The sequence below is a fragment of the Lissotriton helveticus genome, chromosome 10 (genome assembly GCF_964261635.1).
Source record: "Lissotriton helveticus chromosome 10, aLisHel1.1, whole genome shotgun sequence".
Lineage (NCBI taxonomy): Eukaryota > Metazoa > Chordata > Amphibia > Caudata > Salamandridae > Lissotriton > Lissotriton helveticus.
Genome location: NC_136071.1, coordinates 1,011,212,799 through 1,011,226,477, shown reverse-complemented (window position 1 = coordinate 1,011,226,477; position 13,679 = coordinate 1,011,212,799). Strand labels below are relative to the sequence as shown.

Below are 13,679 nucleotides of genomic sequence, written 5' to 3'. Positions count from 1 at the left end.
TTGCTGCCCCTTGGTGTCCCCGGAGCTGTGGCTGCGGAACCTCGGCCTCTCAACCGCGCTAACACACGCAACGACGTGGACCGTGGTTGCGCTCTTACACCACAAACTGAGGAGGCTAAACGTGACACAACAAGCCCCAGAGGGGGTCTCGGACACTCCCTAAAAGGCTAGCAGTGACCTAACCGTGAGATGCAATGTGCGGGCCATCCCTGACGCGACGGCCAGTCGCCTCGCTCCCCGTCGTGGATCCCCGAGACAGCGGTGACGGAGCCATTCTCCCTGCACCATAGATTGCAGTCACCCTTGCAATCTCCAAGCCTCTACTTTTATTCCCAATCCCCTGAAGGTCTACGGGTGGGACCGCTCCAGCGGTTGGACACGACATGGCAAGCCTCAGGGGGAAAAAAGCTACTCAGACACTACCGGAGATGCTAGCAAAAACCCAGAACAAGCCTGGCAAAGAAACACCCTCCCCTGAGGCCGCAAGAACACCGCCGGAGCCATCTGGGGACCATGTGCCAATCACCAGGTCCTTTCTGGAGACTTTGTTCAACTCCCTCAGGGATGACTTCAAGTCCCTGAAGCAGGAAGTGGCCGGAAAAGTTCGGGAGCTCAGGAGAGACGTGGAGGGTCTTGGGGAACGAGTGGTCGCCATCAAAGAGGCTGACCAAACCAGGAGCAGCGAAATCGAACAGCTCCAGCAGGAAGTCCTGAGACTTACGGACCAACAGCTAGACCTCCAGGCCCATGCAGAGGACCTTGAAAATCGCTCCCGTCGCAACAACATACAGGTCTGGGGGGTCCCTCAGAAAACAGAAGGGGCGGATGTCACTGGCTACCTACAGGACCTTTTCCGAAACATCTTAAGGGAACCTGCAGACTTCGTCATCCGGATCAACAGGGCACATAGAATGGGGCTTCCCAGGCGTGCTGCCGCCCCGCCGCCGGACATCTTAGCCTTTCTTCCTGATTTCCCGCTCAAGAAGAGGATTCTTCGGGAGGTCAGACAAGCGCAACCTCTTCAATTTAAAGGTCACCCTGTCGCCCTATACCAGGACCTCTCGGCCATCACACTACAAAAACGGAAAACATTTAAAGTGGCGACAGATTTTTTGCGGCGGCAAGAGGTTCCATACTCCTGGGGCCACCCGTTCCGGCTGATATTTAAATGGAATGGGGCCCTACACCAAATGTGTTCGCTCAAAGACACTGGTGCTCTACTGGGACTTGACTTAGAGGAGGACACGTCACTGGTGAGAGCATCGCAGGGGCCTCCTAGGGGAGACTGGCAAACAGTGGGCCGCAGAAGATCCCCGTCGAAACGTTTGAAACCCGAGGCCCACATCATTACGCAGGAGAGGGCGACAGCTGTGGCGGAGGTGGCCAAGGAAACATCACCCTCTAAATGATATCTACACCCGGTGGGGTGGTTGTTCATAACGCATACCATGTTCACGGGATGGGGGGTGCCGGGCGGGGGCCCACGATGGTCGCCGCTGGACATGACCCTTGTAAGTAACTTTACCACGGCCCTGCGTGGACTGACAGGACTGGGACTATGCATTCTTATGGTTTGGGGGTTGGGCGGTGGGAGGGGGGGGTGAGCAGTTGGGTCTGGGAACTGGGGTTCGCGTTTCGAGCTCCCGGGGTTGGAACGGGGATGGGGAAGGCGGGGCATGGTTTCAGTTGGGGTTGGTTTGGGACAGCGGGTGGGACTGCGGGTGGGAACCAGTGTGCCAAAAGGGATTTGTCAGTGATGGATTTGCTATACTTTACATTTGTCCCCTATTGCCTCACTTGCTTCTTCAACTAGCGCCTTCCCTTTGCTCACCTCTTGATATGTCTTTAGCCACACACGACGCTTCATGTACACTCCTCTCCGGGACCGGGGTTTCGGGGGGTCCTCCTATGCTGACTGGCTCACTACATCCCCATCTGCCACGGATGCGTGCCTCTAATTTTGCGACACTTCATCTACCCTCCTTACTATGGCTGATTCCGGTTTGAAGGTGCTGACCCTTAATGTGAAGGGGTTGAATAATCCTATCAAAAGAAGTGCTGTAATTTCCTACCTAGAGAACTCGGGGGCCGAAATTTGTTTATTACAAGAAACTCACCTTTTGCCCAAGGACTGGCACAGGATGCGCTCCCGTGCCTTCCCACAGCAGTTCTTTTCCTCTCTCCCAACGAAGAGGGCTGGGGTGGCTGTTCTAGTATCTAGGCACTTCCGGGGAAGGGTGGGGGACAGGGCGGGGGAGGTCAAGGGTCGCCTCTTGGCTTACACCTTTCTGGTAGGTGACCGACGCCTGACGATAGGTTCCATCTACTCCCCGAATACGGGACAGGAGGCTTTTTTAAAAAGGCGCAGTTTTGGAGTCACTTCAACCCTCTAACTCGCTCCTGCTCACGGGAGGGGACCTCAACTTGGTTATGGACACAAACAAAGACAGGTCAGGGCATCGCTATGGAGACTCAGGCGCTATCACAGCCGCCAGAGCAGAGTGGCTGCGGGAGATAGGCCTGGTGGACCTCTGGAGGGCCAAACACCCTAACGCAACGCAATTCACCTTCTACTCCCACGTGCACTGCACATATGCCGGGCTAGACCATTACTTGGGCTCCTCTGAGCTGCTTGCGACCCTCGGCGAGGTTTGCATAGTGCCTGCGGCCATCTCGGACCACGATGCGGTGGAGTTATCGCTCAAGATCCCTGCACCCCGCCGCCCCCACGGGTCATGGCGCCTACGCGAAACCCTCCAATAGAGACCGGAGGTCACCAAGCAGCTTCAAAAATGCATCGTCGACTACTTAACCATTAATGATACTCCGGAGATATCGATGTCGGCTCTGTGGGTGGCCCTGAAATCGGTGGCCCGCGGTGAACTCATCGCGATAGCCGCAGCAGAGGCCAAGGACCGTAGGGCGAAGAGAGACGACCTCACCGCTCGGGTCTCCGAATTGGAGAGGGTTCACAGCCGCACCTGCGCTCCGCGGGTCTGGAGGCAGTTTAAGGCAGCCAGGGCCGAACTAGCCAGCCTAGACACTGACAGGGCAGAATTCGCTGCTCTCTGCCTCCGCCATACGTATTACGTTGGGGGTAACAAAACTGTCCGCTTACTTGCCAGTGCTCTGAAAGCTAAGACCCAACGCTCAAAAATCTCCAGCCTTACAGACGACTCCGGCGTCATCCTCACTGAGGAGTCTCAGGTTGCGGAGGCGTTTCCGACCTACTATGCCTCACTATACGGGGCCGACGCGGTGTCCCTCGAGGAGGTCGATGCGTATTTGGACTCGGCGGCGATTACCGAGCTGTCTCAGGCAAATGCAGATGCTCTAGACGCCCCCATCCGTCTAGATGAGGTGCTGGCCTCTATATCCCGCCTTCGCCCGCTTAAATCCCCGGGATCGGACGGCTTCTCGGACGGTTTTTACAAAACCTTTAGCCAGCTGCTAGCTCCTGTCCTCACCCGGCTTTTCAACTCCTTTGAAGGCCCAAGCTCCATTCCCCCGGATATGTTGGCAGCCGAAATAGTGGTGTTGCCTAAACCGGGTAAGAAACCCACACACTGCTCCGCGTTCCGCCCTATTTCGTTGCTAAACCTGGACCTGAAACTCTTCACCGGAATTTTAGCTGCACGTCTTGGTCCATGCCTGCCTGGGATCTTGGAGCCTGACCAATCGGGCTTTGTGCCTAACCGCCAATGCAGCGATAACACCAAACGGGTACTCCATCTGATAGAAAAGGCCCATTTCCAGGACTCGGATTCTGCACTGTTGGCCATCGACGCTGAAAAAGCGTTAGATCGTGTCGACTGGACCTACTTACAGCGAGTCTTGATGCGCTTTCGGCTGGGAGACCGCTTTCAGTCCTGGATCGCCTGCTGTTACCACCGCCCCCAAGCTCGGGTCCGCTTGGGTGGCCTTCGATCAACCCCGTTTGAAATCCAGCGCGGCACGAGACAGGGGTGTCCCATCTCCCACCTCCTGTTTGCCCTATACATAGAGCCCCTAGCGCAGAAGATCCGGGATAACCCTGCTATCCGTGGCATCACATTCGGCCGAGAACCCCACACGATCGGCCTTTATGCAGACGACATAATAGCCGCTCTCGACCATCCAGACCGGTCTGTACCCGCCTTTTTGGAGGAGTTGGACTCCTTTGGTTCTGTCTCATGCTTTAGAATCAATAGGGGGAAATCCCTGATATTACCTCTGGGCAAAAACGCCCACCCCGGCGGGTCCACCTCCACATATGGGAGCGATCTCCAGTTCACCACACAACTCCCATACCTGGGCGTCACCCTCACTTCCTCGACAGAGTCGACGATAGCACTTAACTACAAAACCTTCCCTGCCCAGATCCGGACGGACCTCACGCGTTGGTCCAAGCAACCCCTCTCCCTGCTAGGGAGAGTCGCAGCGGTAAAGATGTCAGTCCTACCTAAGATCTTATATCTCTTTCAGACCCTCCCGGTCGCGCCCCCCCCAAGGCGTCCTTGCGGACCTACAGGCCGCCCTCCACCATTTCATCTGGGAGGGGAAACGATCACGCTTACATAAACGGCTGGCATACCGGAGCATGGATGAAGGGGGTCTTGGAGTCCCCAACCTATTGCAATATTTCCAAGCCTCTCAGCTCCGCTATTTGGTGGAATGGTATAGGCCGGAATCCGAGAAGAGGTGGCTGTTCCAGGATAGGGCAATGGCCAAGACGCCCCTTTGGACGGTTCCTTTCCTCACCCGGCAGCACCGGCCGCGATACCTCTTGAAGTCACCTATCACCCGCACCATCATGCGGGTTTAGGACACAGTCGCTGTCAAAAAAGGTTTGACAACGTTTCCCTCCCAGTTTACCCCCATCCTGGACAACCCTGAGTTCCCGCCGGGCAATGATCCCCACGCCATTTCGCAATGGCGTGGTACCAACTGCGTTCTGCCGGCGACCTTTTCGATTTACGGGGCTTTCTTCCTCTCTCGGACATTAGGCAAGGCTACGATATAACAATCCCTCACCTTTTCCAATACTTCCAACTCCGACACTGGCTCAGCAATCCGGTCACCGCCACTCTAGTGGGTCGACCGATGACAGTCTTTGAGAAATGGCTGATAACAAAAGACACAGATAGACATCTTATTTCGGACATCTACAAAAGGCTCACGCCCCCAACCACCCCAGGCAAAACAGCGGGTCAGAAACGTTGGGAGGCTGAACTTGGCAGGGCACTAACACCTAAGGAATGGAGCTATATATACTACAGGGCCTCACACACCACACGCAACACCGCGGGCAGGGAAACTGCGGTGAATCTGGCAATTTATTGGCATCTCACACCGGCACGGCTTCATAGGGGGAACCCGACCCGCAGCGCGTTGTGCTGGAGGGGATGTAGGGAGCGAGGCACATTAACCCATCTCCTCTGGGACTGTTGTGAAGTCCGGAGCTACTGGGAGGCGGTCCTGGATGACATTGACTCCACCTTTGACACCGAAATCCCGAGATTTCCAGCCTACACCGTCCTGGGCCTACCTAACGCACTCACTTTTCCCTTGAAATCTACCCGGGGTCGCCAAATGGGGATTGCCATGCAAGCGGCTACACAACATGTCCTATCGCTCTGGGGTTCGACCACCTAGCCCACACACACGGGATGGCTACACAAGATCTGGTTCACTTTGGGGATGGAACGCATTCAGGCTACACTTACACACACCACTGCTGCATTTCGAAAGGTTTGGCTCCCGTTGCTATCCCTCTTGTCCAAGGAATTTAACGAGATCACATGCCCCAGATATCTCCGCATTCTGCGCCTTACCGAAGCTACGCATGACCCTCCGTGACCTCATGTATGGTCGCAATATCCACTATTTGATTGCTTTTGAGATTGTTCCTTGCGCATGGCACACTGGTTGGGGTGGGGGGGAGGGGGGGGGGAAGGGGTTCCTGGTTTTTGTTTTTACAATTCTGCTCCCTTACACTGCCTACCATTGGTTTCCTTGGTATCACACCTCTGCTCTGGCATATGTACCTCGCCTACTGTTCGATTTACAGAGAAGACGTGCCTGTCTGTCTCGTTCGCCTTATATGCCTAATGCCTTTCCATCGTAATGTGATGCCTATTTTTGCTCTTAAAATCAATAAAACACATTTGAAATTAAAAAAATGCAAACATAAAAAATGATAATGGAAAGAAAAACACACAATTAAATTAAAGTATTGGGCCCAACAGCCATGGAACCAACATGCCCAACTTTTTAGGTGGATATGCACATTGGGTAAGTAAAACATTCCATCCCTCTCACAGCAAGGTATACAATGTAGGTGGGTGACCCACGGTCTCATGCTGTGGTAGCCGGAAGCAAAATGTGAACGGCAGCTGAACAAATCAATGGCTGAAAAGGCCTAATCACAGCCCCTATATGCAATGTCTTTCATTAACGAAATAATTACAGTAAGTTTTCGAACCAACTAAAAGTCTCTACATCACACCAAAAGAGGTTGTTTTAATTAGTTTTTGGAACTGGGGAAACGGAAAACTGACCCACAGAGAAAGACATATAATATACCAGCACAAATGTTTTCTTCCACCATTTGGTTTAAAAAAAAGATTTTTCCCAGAAGGCTACAAATCACGCTCAGCTAAATTAAAATGGCAAATGGCACAACCTAATCATCGCTTACCTCTAGCTTGGCATCCAAGTCTGCATCAGAAGAGACCACGTGTTCATCTTCTTTCTTCCCTGTGACCTTAATGAGGGTCTGCTTTGTTTTCCAATATTTCTGTTGCATTTTGTTGACCACAGACTTTTCCTGATTTGGAGCATAATTACTGAAACTTAATTAAAAAAAACACAAATATTCGATTAAAAAAAAAAAGATTCGGGGATAGCTATATTTCAAATACATTCAAGTTAACCACTGCTATATTTTAAACACAAATCAGGCGCTGAGACAAGTTATTAAATTAAGGATGCCATTTCCCACAAATAAAAGGTATTTTTGCAACCTTAATCGTAAACCGCCAGGACCAGGAAAGCAATTGTCAGACTCAGTTTACAAACCTCTCATATTCAAGACCATCATAAAGCATGGGAATCTAGGAATCCATTGGGACAAATCGCAGCTTCAGCTTTGAAATAGGTACGATTGATCAGCCCATTTCATGTCAACTTCAGCGCCTCAAGAAACCCTAGACTTCATCCCTACCGAAAACTATCCAACTGTTGCTGGTAGTCTAACTAAAGATTACACAGTAGGATAACTGCAAGAAATCCAGTCTCTTCTCGCTTAAGGAAGCTACAGTGGCCACCTCTGAAAGCAGAAGAAACCAATGCTTATTATCATTAGTGCCCCGTTTTTGTGGCCCCTGACCCTGCTCGCAGGTCAGGTCGCTCCCCAAGCCGCACGGCTCCTCCTGTGCGCCCGTGACTCTTGCCTCCGCTGCTGCCACTGCCGGGAGTTGGCCGCTGGAGTGCTTTTGTGCCTGTGGTCTGGCGACTGTTCTTTTTTTTATTTTCTGTACTTTTAATATTTTTTTTGTTATTGTATTGCTTTCGTTTTTGGGCTCTTAAGCGCCCCTTGCCCTCTGTACACCCCCGCCACCCACTTCCCGCCGCTGCAACCCTGTGGCCCGCCCCCTTTGCCTTCTGTGTCCCGTCCTCAACGCCCATTTGCCGCCCCGCTCCCGCCTCCCAGCTGCTCCTCCCTCCCACTTGGCCTCTTATGGAGGACGCCGCGCGGCAGTGAATGTGACCCCCTGACCCTGCTCACAGGTCAGGTCGCTCCCCACGCCGCATGGCTCCTCCTGTGTGCCCGTGACCCCCCCCCCCCCTGCTGCTGCCACTGCCGGGAGTTCGCCGCTGGTGTGCTTTTGTGCATGTGGTCTGGTGACTGTTCTGTTCTTTATTTTCTGTACTTTTTCATTTTTGTTAAGTTATTGTATTGCTTTCGGTTTTGGGCTCTTAAGCGCCCCTTGCCCTCTGTACCCCCCCCCTGCTCCCCGCTCCCCGCCGCTGCACCCCTGCGGCCCCGCTCCCTTTGCCTTCTGTGTCCGGTCCTCAACGCCCATTTGCCGCCCCGCTCCCGTCTCCCAGCTGCTCCTCCCTCCCACTTTGCCTCTTATGGAGGACGCAGCACGGAAGCGCAGCGGGCAAGCCAGTCTGCGCCCGTCCGCGCCCAGCACCAGAACCCCTGGACCCTGCGCCCCCCGCAACACCAGACTCCATTACAATGCCAGCGCCCTCCTCGCTCTCAACACCGGCCGGGACCGCCGCTGCTTTCAGGCTGCCCCGAAACGCACCCACGGACCCTTCTCCTCCCACACCTGCAGCTTCTCCTGTGACAGAACCACCAAGCCCCCAAGGACCGGACCCAACCACCTCCGCTGCATACTCCTTAACACCTGCTCCGCATGCAAACACGCCGTCGAGCTTTGGGACCTACTCGACTCAACGGCCCCAGACGTAGCATTCCTGACCGAGACCTGGTGGAACGAATCCTCGGCACCGGACATCGCCATAGCCATCCCAGACAGCTACAAGACCACCCGCAGGGACCGCGCCAACAGAATCGGAGGAGGAATAGCCATCGTCCACAAGTCCACCCTCAAGGTCCACACCCTCGCAGACGAATCTCTCAACCCCGCCGAACACCTTCACTTCCGGATCCACACCGACCCCAACACCACTCTCAGAGGGACACTAGTCTACAGACCTCCCGGACCCCGGGCCCCGTTCAGCGACTCCATCGCCGACCTCGCCAGCACCCACTCACTCACTCTCCTCCACGGACTACATTCTCCTCGGGGACCTGAACTATCACCTCGAGAACAACAACAACACTAACTCCGCCACCCTGATCGACAACCTCGCCAACCTCGGCCTCCAACAACTCGTCACCGAACCCACCCACGCTGCCGGCCACACGCTCGACCCCATCTTCTCCACAAGCACGCACATCACCTTCAACTACACCACCGAACTCCACTGGACCGACCACCACTGCATCCATACACATTCAAGAAAGCAACCACACACCACCACACCCAACAGCTACCTTGCCGCTGCTGGGGCAAAATCACGAGAACCAACTGACCTCCGCTCTCGCCCTGGACCCTCCAACCGACCCAGACACCGCAGCCCGAGACCTCAGACAGTGGATCGAAGACTGCGCCAACACCCTCGCCCCGCTAAAGAAGCCCTCCATCAACCACCCCAGCAAGAAAGCCGCCTGGTTCACCAAAGAACTCCATACCTCCAAGCACACATGCTAGAGAAGAAATGTCTCCAAGACGGCACGTCAGACAACCACGCTGCCCACAAGGACGCCATTCGCAGACACCACAAACTCATCAGAACAACCAAGAGATGCTCCTGCAAAACCCGCCTGGACAACAATGCACACGATTGCAAAGAGCTCTTCAGCATCGTGAAGGAACTCTCCAACCCCAGCGCCAACACCAACGACATCCCGCCCTCACAAGGACTATGCGACTCACTGGCCACATTCTTCCACCGCAAGATCATCGACATCCACGACAGTTTTAACGCACCGCCAGCCCCGACAGACCTCACCCCGAACGCCATCTGCACCAACCAGCTGTCCTCCTGGGCCAGATGCTCCTTCAAAACCCGCCTGGACAACAATGCACACGATTGCAAAGAGCTCTTCAGCATCGTGAAGGAACTCTCCAACCCCAGCGCCAACACCAACGACATCCCGCCCTTACAAGGACTATGCGACTCACTGGCCACATTCTTCCACTGCAAGATCATCGACATCCACAACAGTTTTAACGCACCGCCAGCCCCGACCACGACAGACCTCACCCCGAACGCCATCTGCACCAACCAGCTGTCCTCCTGGGCCCACGTCAACGACGAAGAGACACGAAAGATCATGAACTCCATCCACTCGGGATCACCAGCAGACCCCTGCCCACACCACGTGTTCAACAAAGCAGACGCCACCATCGCACCAAACTACAAAAGGTCATCAACATCTCCTTCAACTCAGCCACATTTCCGGAAAGCTGGAAGCACGCCAAAATCAACGCCCTCCTCAAGAAGCCCAAGGCGGACCCCAAGGACCTCAAGAACTTCCGCCCCATCTCCCTGCTACCCTTCCCGGCGAAGTTCATTGAGAAAATCGCAACATACAGCTGACCCGCCACCTCGAGGACAACAACATCCTAGACCCGTCACAATCCGGATTCAGACGGAACCACAGCACCGAGACATCCCTCACTGCCGCCACAGACGACATCCGACCCCAACTAGACAACGGCAAAACCTCAGCCCTCATCCTCCTGGACCTTTTAGCCGCCTTCGACACGGTCTGCCACCACACACTAAGAACACGCCTCTAAGAAGCCGGAATTCGGGAGAAAGCCCTGGACTGAACCACTTCCTTCCTCTCTGGCAGAACCCAGAGTGTCCGCCTCCCACCCTACCGATCCAAAGCAACCAACCTCATCTGCGGCGTACCCTAGAGCTCATCCCGACTCTGTTCAACATCTACATGGCCCCCCTCGCACATGTGGCCCGCCAACACGACCTGAACATCATCTCCTACGCCGACAACACCCAGCTCATCCTCTCCCTTACCAAGGACCCGCATACCGCCAAAACCAACCTCCATGAGGGCATGAAGGCCGTCGCCGAGTGGATGAGGAGCAGCCGCCTGAAGCTGAATTCGGATAAGATGGAAGTTCTCATCCTCGGCCCTACCCAGTCTGCCTGGGACGACTCCTGGTGGCCGACAACACTAGGAACAGCACCGACGCCCACAGACCATGCACGCAACCTAGGATTGAACCTCGACTCCTCCCTCTCCATGTCCAAGCAGGTCAGCGTCGTCTCCTCCTCCTGCTACAACACCCTCCGCATGCTTCGCAGGATCTACAAGTGGATCCCGATCGAAACCAGAAAACAGTGACCCAAGCCCTCGTCAGCAGCCGGCTGTACTACGACAACCCACTCTACGCAGGAATCCCGACCAAACACCTACAGCGACTACAACGCATCCAGAACACCTCAGCCCGCCTGATCCTCAACCTCCCCCGATGCAGCCACATAACCCCCCCACTTCAGAGACCTTCACTGGCTCCCCATCAACAAGAGGATCACCTTCAAGCTCCTCACCCACGCACACAAAGCACTCCACAACGCCGGACCAGCCTACCTGAACAACAGACTCAACTTCTACACCCCCGCCCGCCACCTCTGGTCCGCCAGCCTCGCCCTCGCCGCCGTCCCACGAATCCAACGCACCAACTTCCTCGCTGCCAAGACCAGGAACACCCTCCCCACCCACCTACGGCAGACCCAGGACCTGCTCACCTTCAGGACGCTCCTTAAGACCTGGCTCTTCAAGCAGAAGCAGCAGCCCCCACCCCCTCAGCGCCTTGAGACCCTCGTGGGCGAGTAGTGCTCTTTACAAATTCATTGATTGATTGATTGATTGATTTTTGTGGGAAACCAGAGCAATACACCTATTTACTATTATTTCATGCAACGCAACAAGGGAACTTGCTGCGTTGCGCAATAAGGAGAGCAGAATTGCTTTATATTTCCGAAGATACAGAGCATTTCTGCTCTCGCCTTGCTCTGGTGCACTTGTGCTCCCTAGCGCCAACGCAGGCACCCTTGCACTATAGTGCAAGAGTGTTTGTATTATGAGCAGGATTGTTTTTGTGCAGGAAGGCACACCTTCCTGCAGAGAAACAATCCTTAGAGGCAATCCCTCCTGTATGTGTGCAGCAGAATGCAGCGCGTGTAGAAAGAGGACATAACGAAGAGAAAGAATGATTGCTCTTCAGTGCGCCTCTGTGGTAGGCGCACCATTTTGGTCCAATCCCAGGTTTACAAGTGTCTCTAAATCTGGGATTGTGTCAAATTTCATGGTTGGGTGTAAGGCAATGCATGATCCACCCATGGACCGCCTACACAACAAAATTAATCTAAACAGAGCAAACCACTGCGTTGTGTTACATTTCTTTACGAAATTATGTAAGGCAGCACAAATTGCCACTTCTGTGGATTTGTATATCCCAGTTATGGACTTGCAATGACTTGCGTCACACAAGGACAACGCAAGTCCTTAGTACATCTAGACATAAGTCTCTCCAATCACCTCCAATCAGGTTTGTGCATAACATCAGTTGACCAAATTACAAAGGTTAGCAGAAATTATATCACACTCTATAGTTTAATGACAACATAGAAGTGACATCATATGGCCGTTTCCATCTGAAAACCTCCCAGGAAGTAATGTCACATGCCCATAGTCTTGATGGCATCACAATAATTAACACAGCTGAATTCCAAAATAATGGCATGAGTACTAGAACACAGAAAAATGCCTATTTTAGATAGCATCGCTATTTTGGTGTCAACATGACATGCCAAGCCAACATTTACCTGACTTTTAGAGGGAAAGCAAAGCAAGTGAGTCACACTTCTTCCGGGAAAGGATCTGGGGCCTCTACCCCCAAGATAATGTTGAAAAACAATTGGTCTAATACTGCATTTTAAAACATGTTTCATAGAAATATACTAGAAACCTGAAAGTCCTCACAAGTTGAACCCATTTAAAAAAAAAAAAATGTCCTCTGGGTGCCTCCAACCGTTTGTAATCAGTGCCCCTTTAACCTCAACATTACATGCAATATGAAAGTCTCACAATGTTGCCATTACTGTCGTTTATATACACTATGTGTGATCCTTTTGTCAAAAGTTACCTCTAGTATGCCATGAACATTTTATCATGGATAAATAGGCCACTGTTGTCCTCCCTTATGAAAAGAATGTAATCCAATGTGCCAATATTTTTCCACAGATGCCCCACATGAAGATTTACCTTCAATGTGTCTGAGGTAGCATTCTGACATGCATACCCGCATGTGCAATTATTACCTCCAGTGTGGTAATGTTTGCATTTTGCTATGGATGCCTCTACAAGTCAATTAATACTTAGAGTAGGTCAGGTCCAATGGCAGCCTCACAAACATAACAGATTCTCACTCCCACTCATTCATTTTCACTCACTCACTCACACTAAGAGCCTAATGCCGACTTTTGGTAGTGCAGGGGGAGTGGTCTGGCAGGCGGCGTGGCGGTCCCGCAGAGGTGGCGGTGCCTTTGAAAAAGGGACCGCAATGGGAACACCACACTAGGTTCCTGCACTGTCTGGATTGTTACGTCAATGCCCTGCAGGAACTGATGTGCATGCACACAGGGAGGCACAATATGTGCCCAAGTGTGCATCCACATCGCGCGAGGCAAAAGGGGGCCCGGGAGGGACCGTTTTGTTTCCTCTCTGCCATGGTTTTCATGGCGCTGAAACTGCCATGAAAACCGCGGAGGAGAGTAAACTTGTAATATGCTTGGTGGGACCACTGCAGCCCCACCAAGCATATTACAGCCTTAGAACCGCCGTGCCACCTACAGGGAATGGCGGTTCCCTGGCAGAGTTGGCGGTCTGACCGCCCAAGTAGTTATGGGGCAGTCAAACTGCCACGCCTCCTCAAGTGTGGTGGTCCGAGGACCGCAAGGCCCATAATTGAGCCCTTAGTCTCACTCATTCTCACTTCTCATTCAAAGACTCATTCTCACTCACAGTTACACTTACTGTCAGCCACTCTTATTCACACTCTGTAGTCTCGAACACTACCTCTCACACA

At 53.2% G+C, this 13,679-nt stretch overlaps 1 protein-coding gene across 5 annotated transcripts in view; it reads right to left on the bottom strand.

The window, feature by feature from the left end:
• ICA1 (islet cell autoantigen 1) overlaps positions 1-13,679 on the bottom strand; it is a 403,261-nt gene that overhangs the window by 320,061 nt on the left and 69,521 nt on the right. For all 5 annotated transcript variants that reach the window (XM_078663689.1, XM_078663690.1, XM_078663691.1 and 2 more), the window contains exon 2: positions 6,680-6,833. In XM_078663689.1, the coding sequence (XP_078519815.1) occupies positions 6,680-6,787 (108 nt within the window). In that variant the 5' untranslated portion in view covers positions 6,788-6,833. The remainder of the gene's footprint in view (positions 1-6,679; positions 6,834-13,679) is intronic.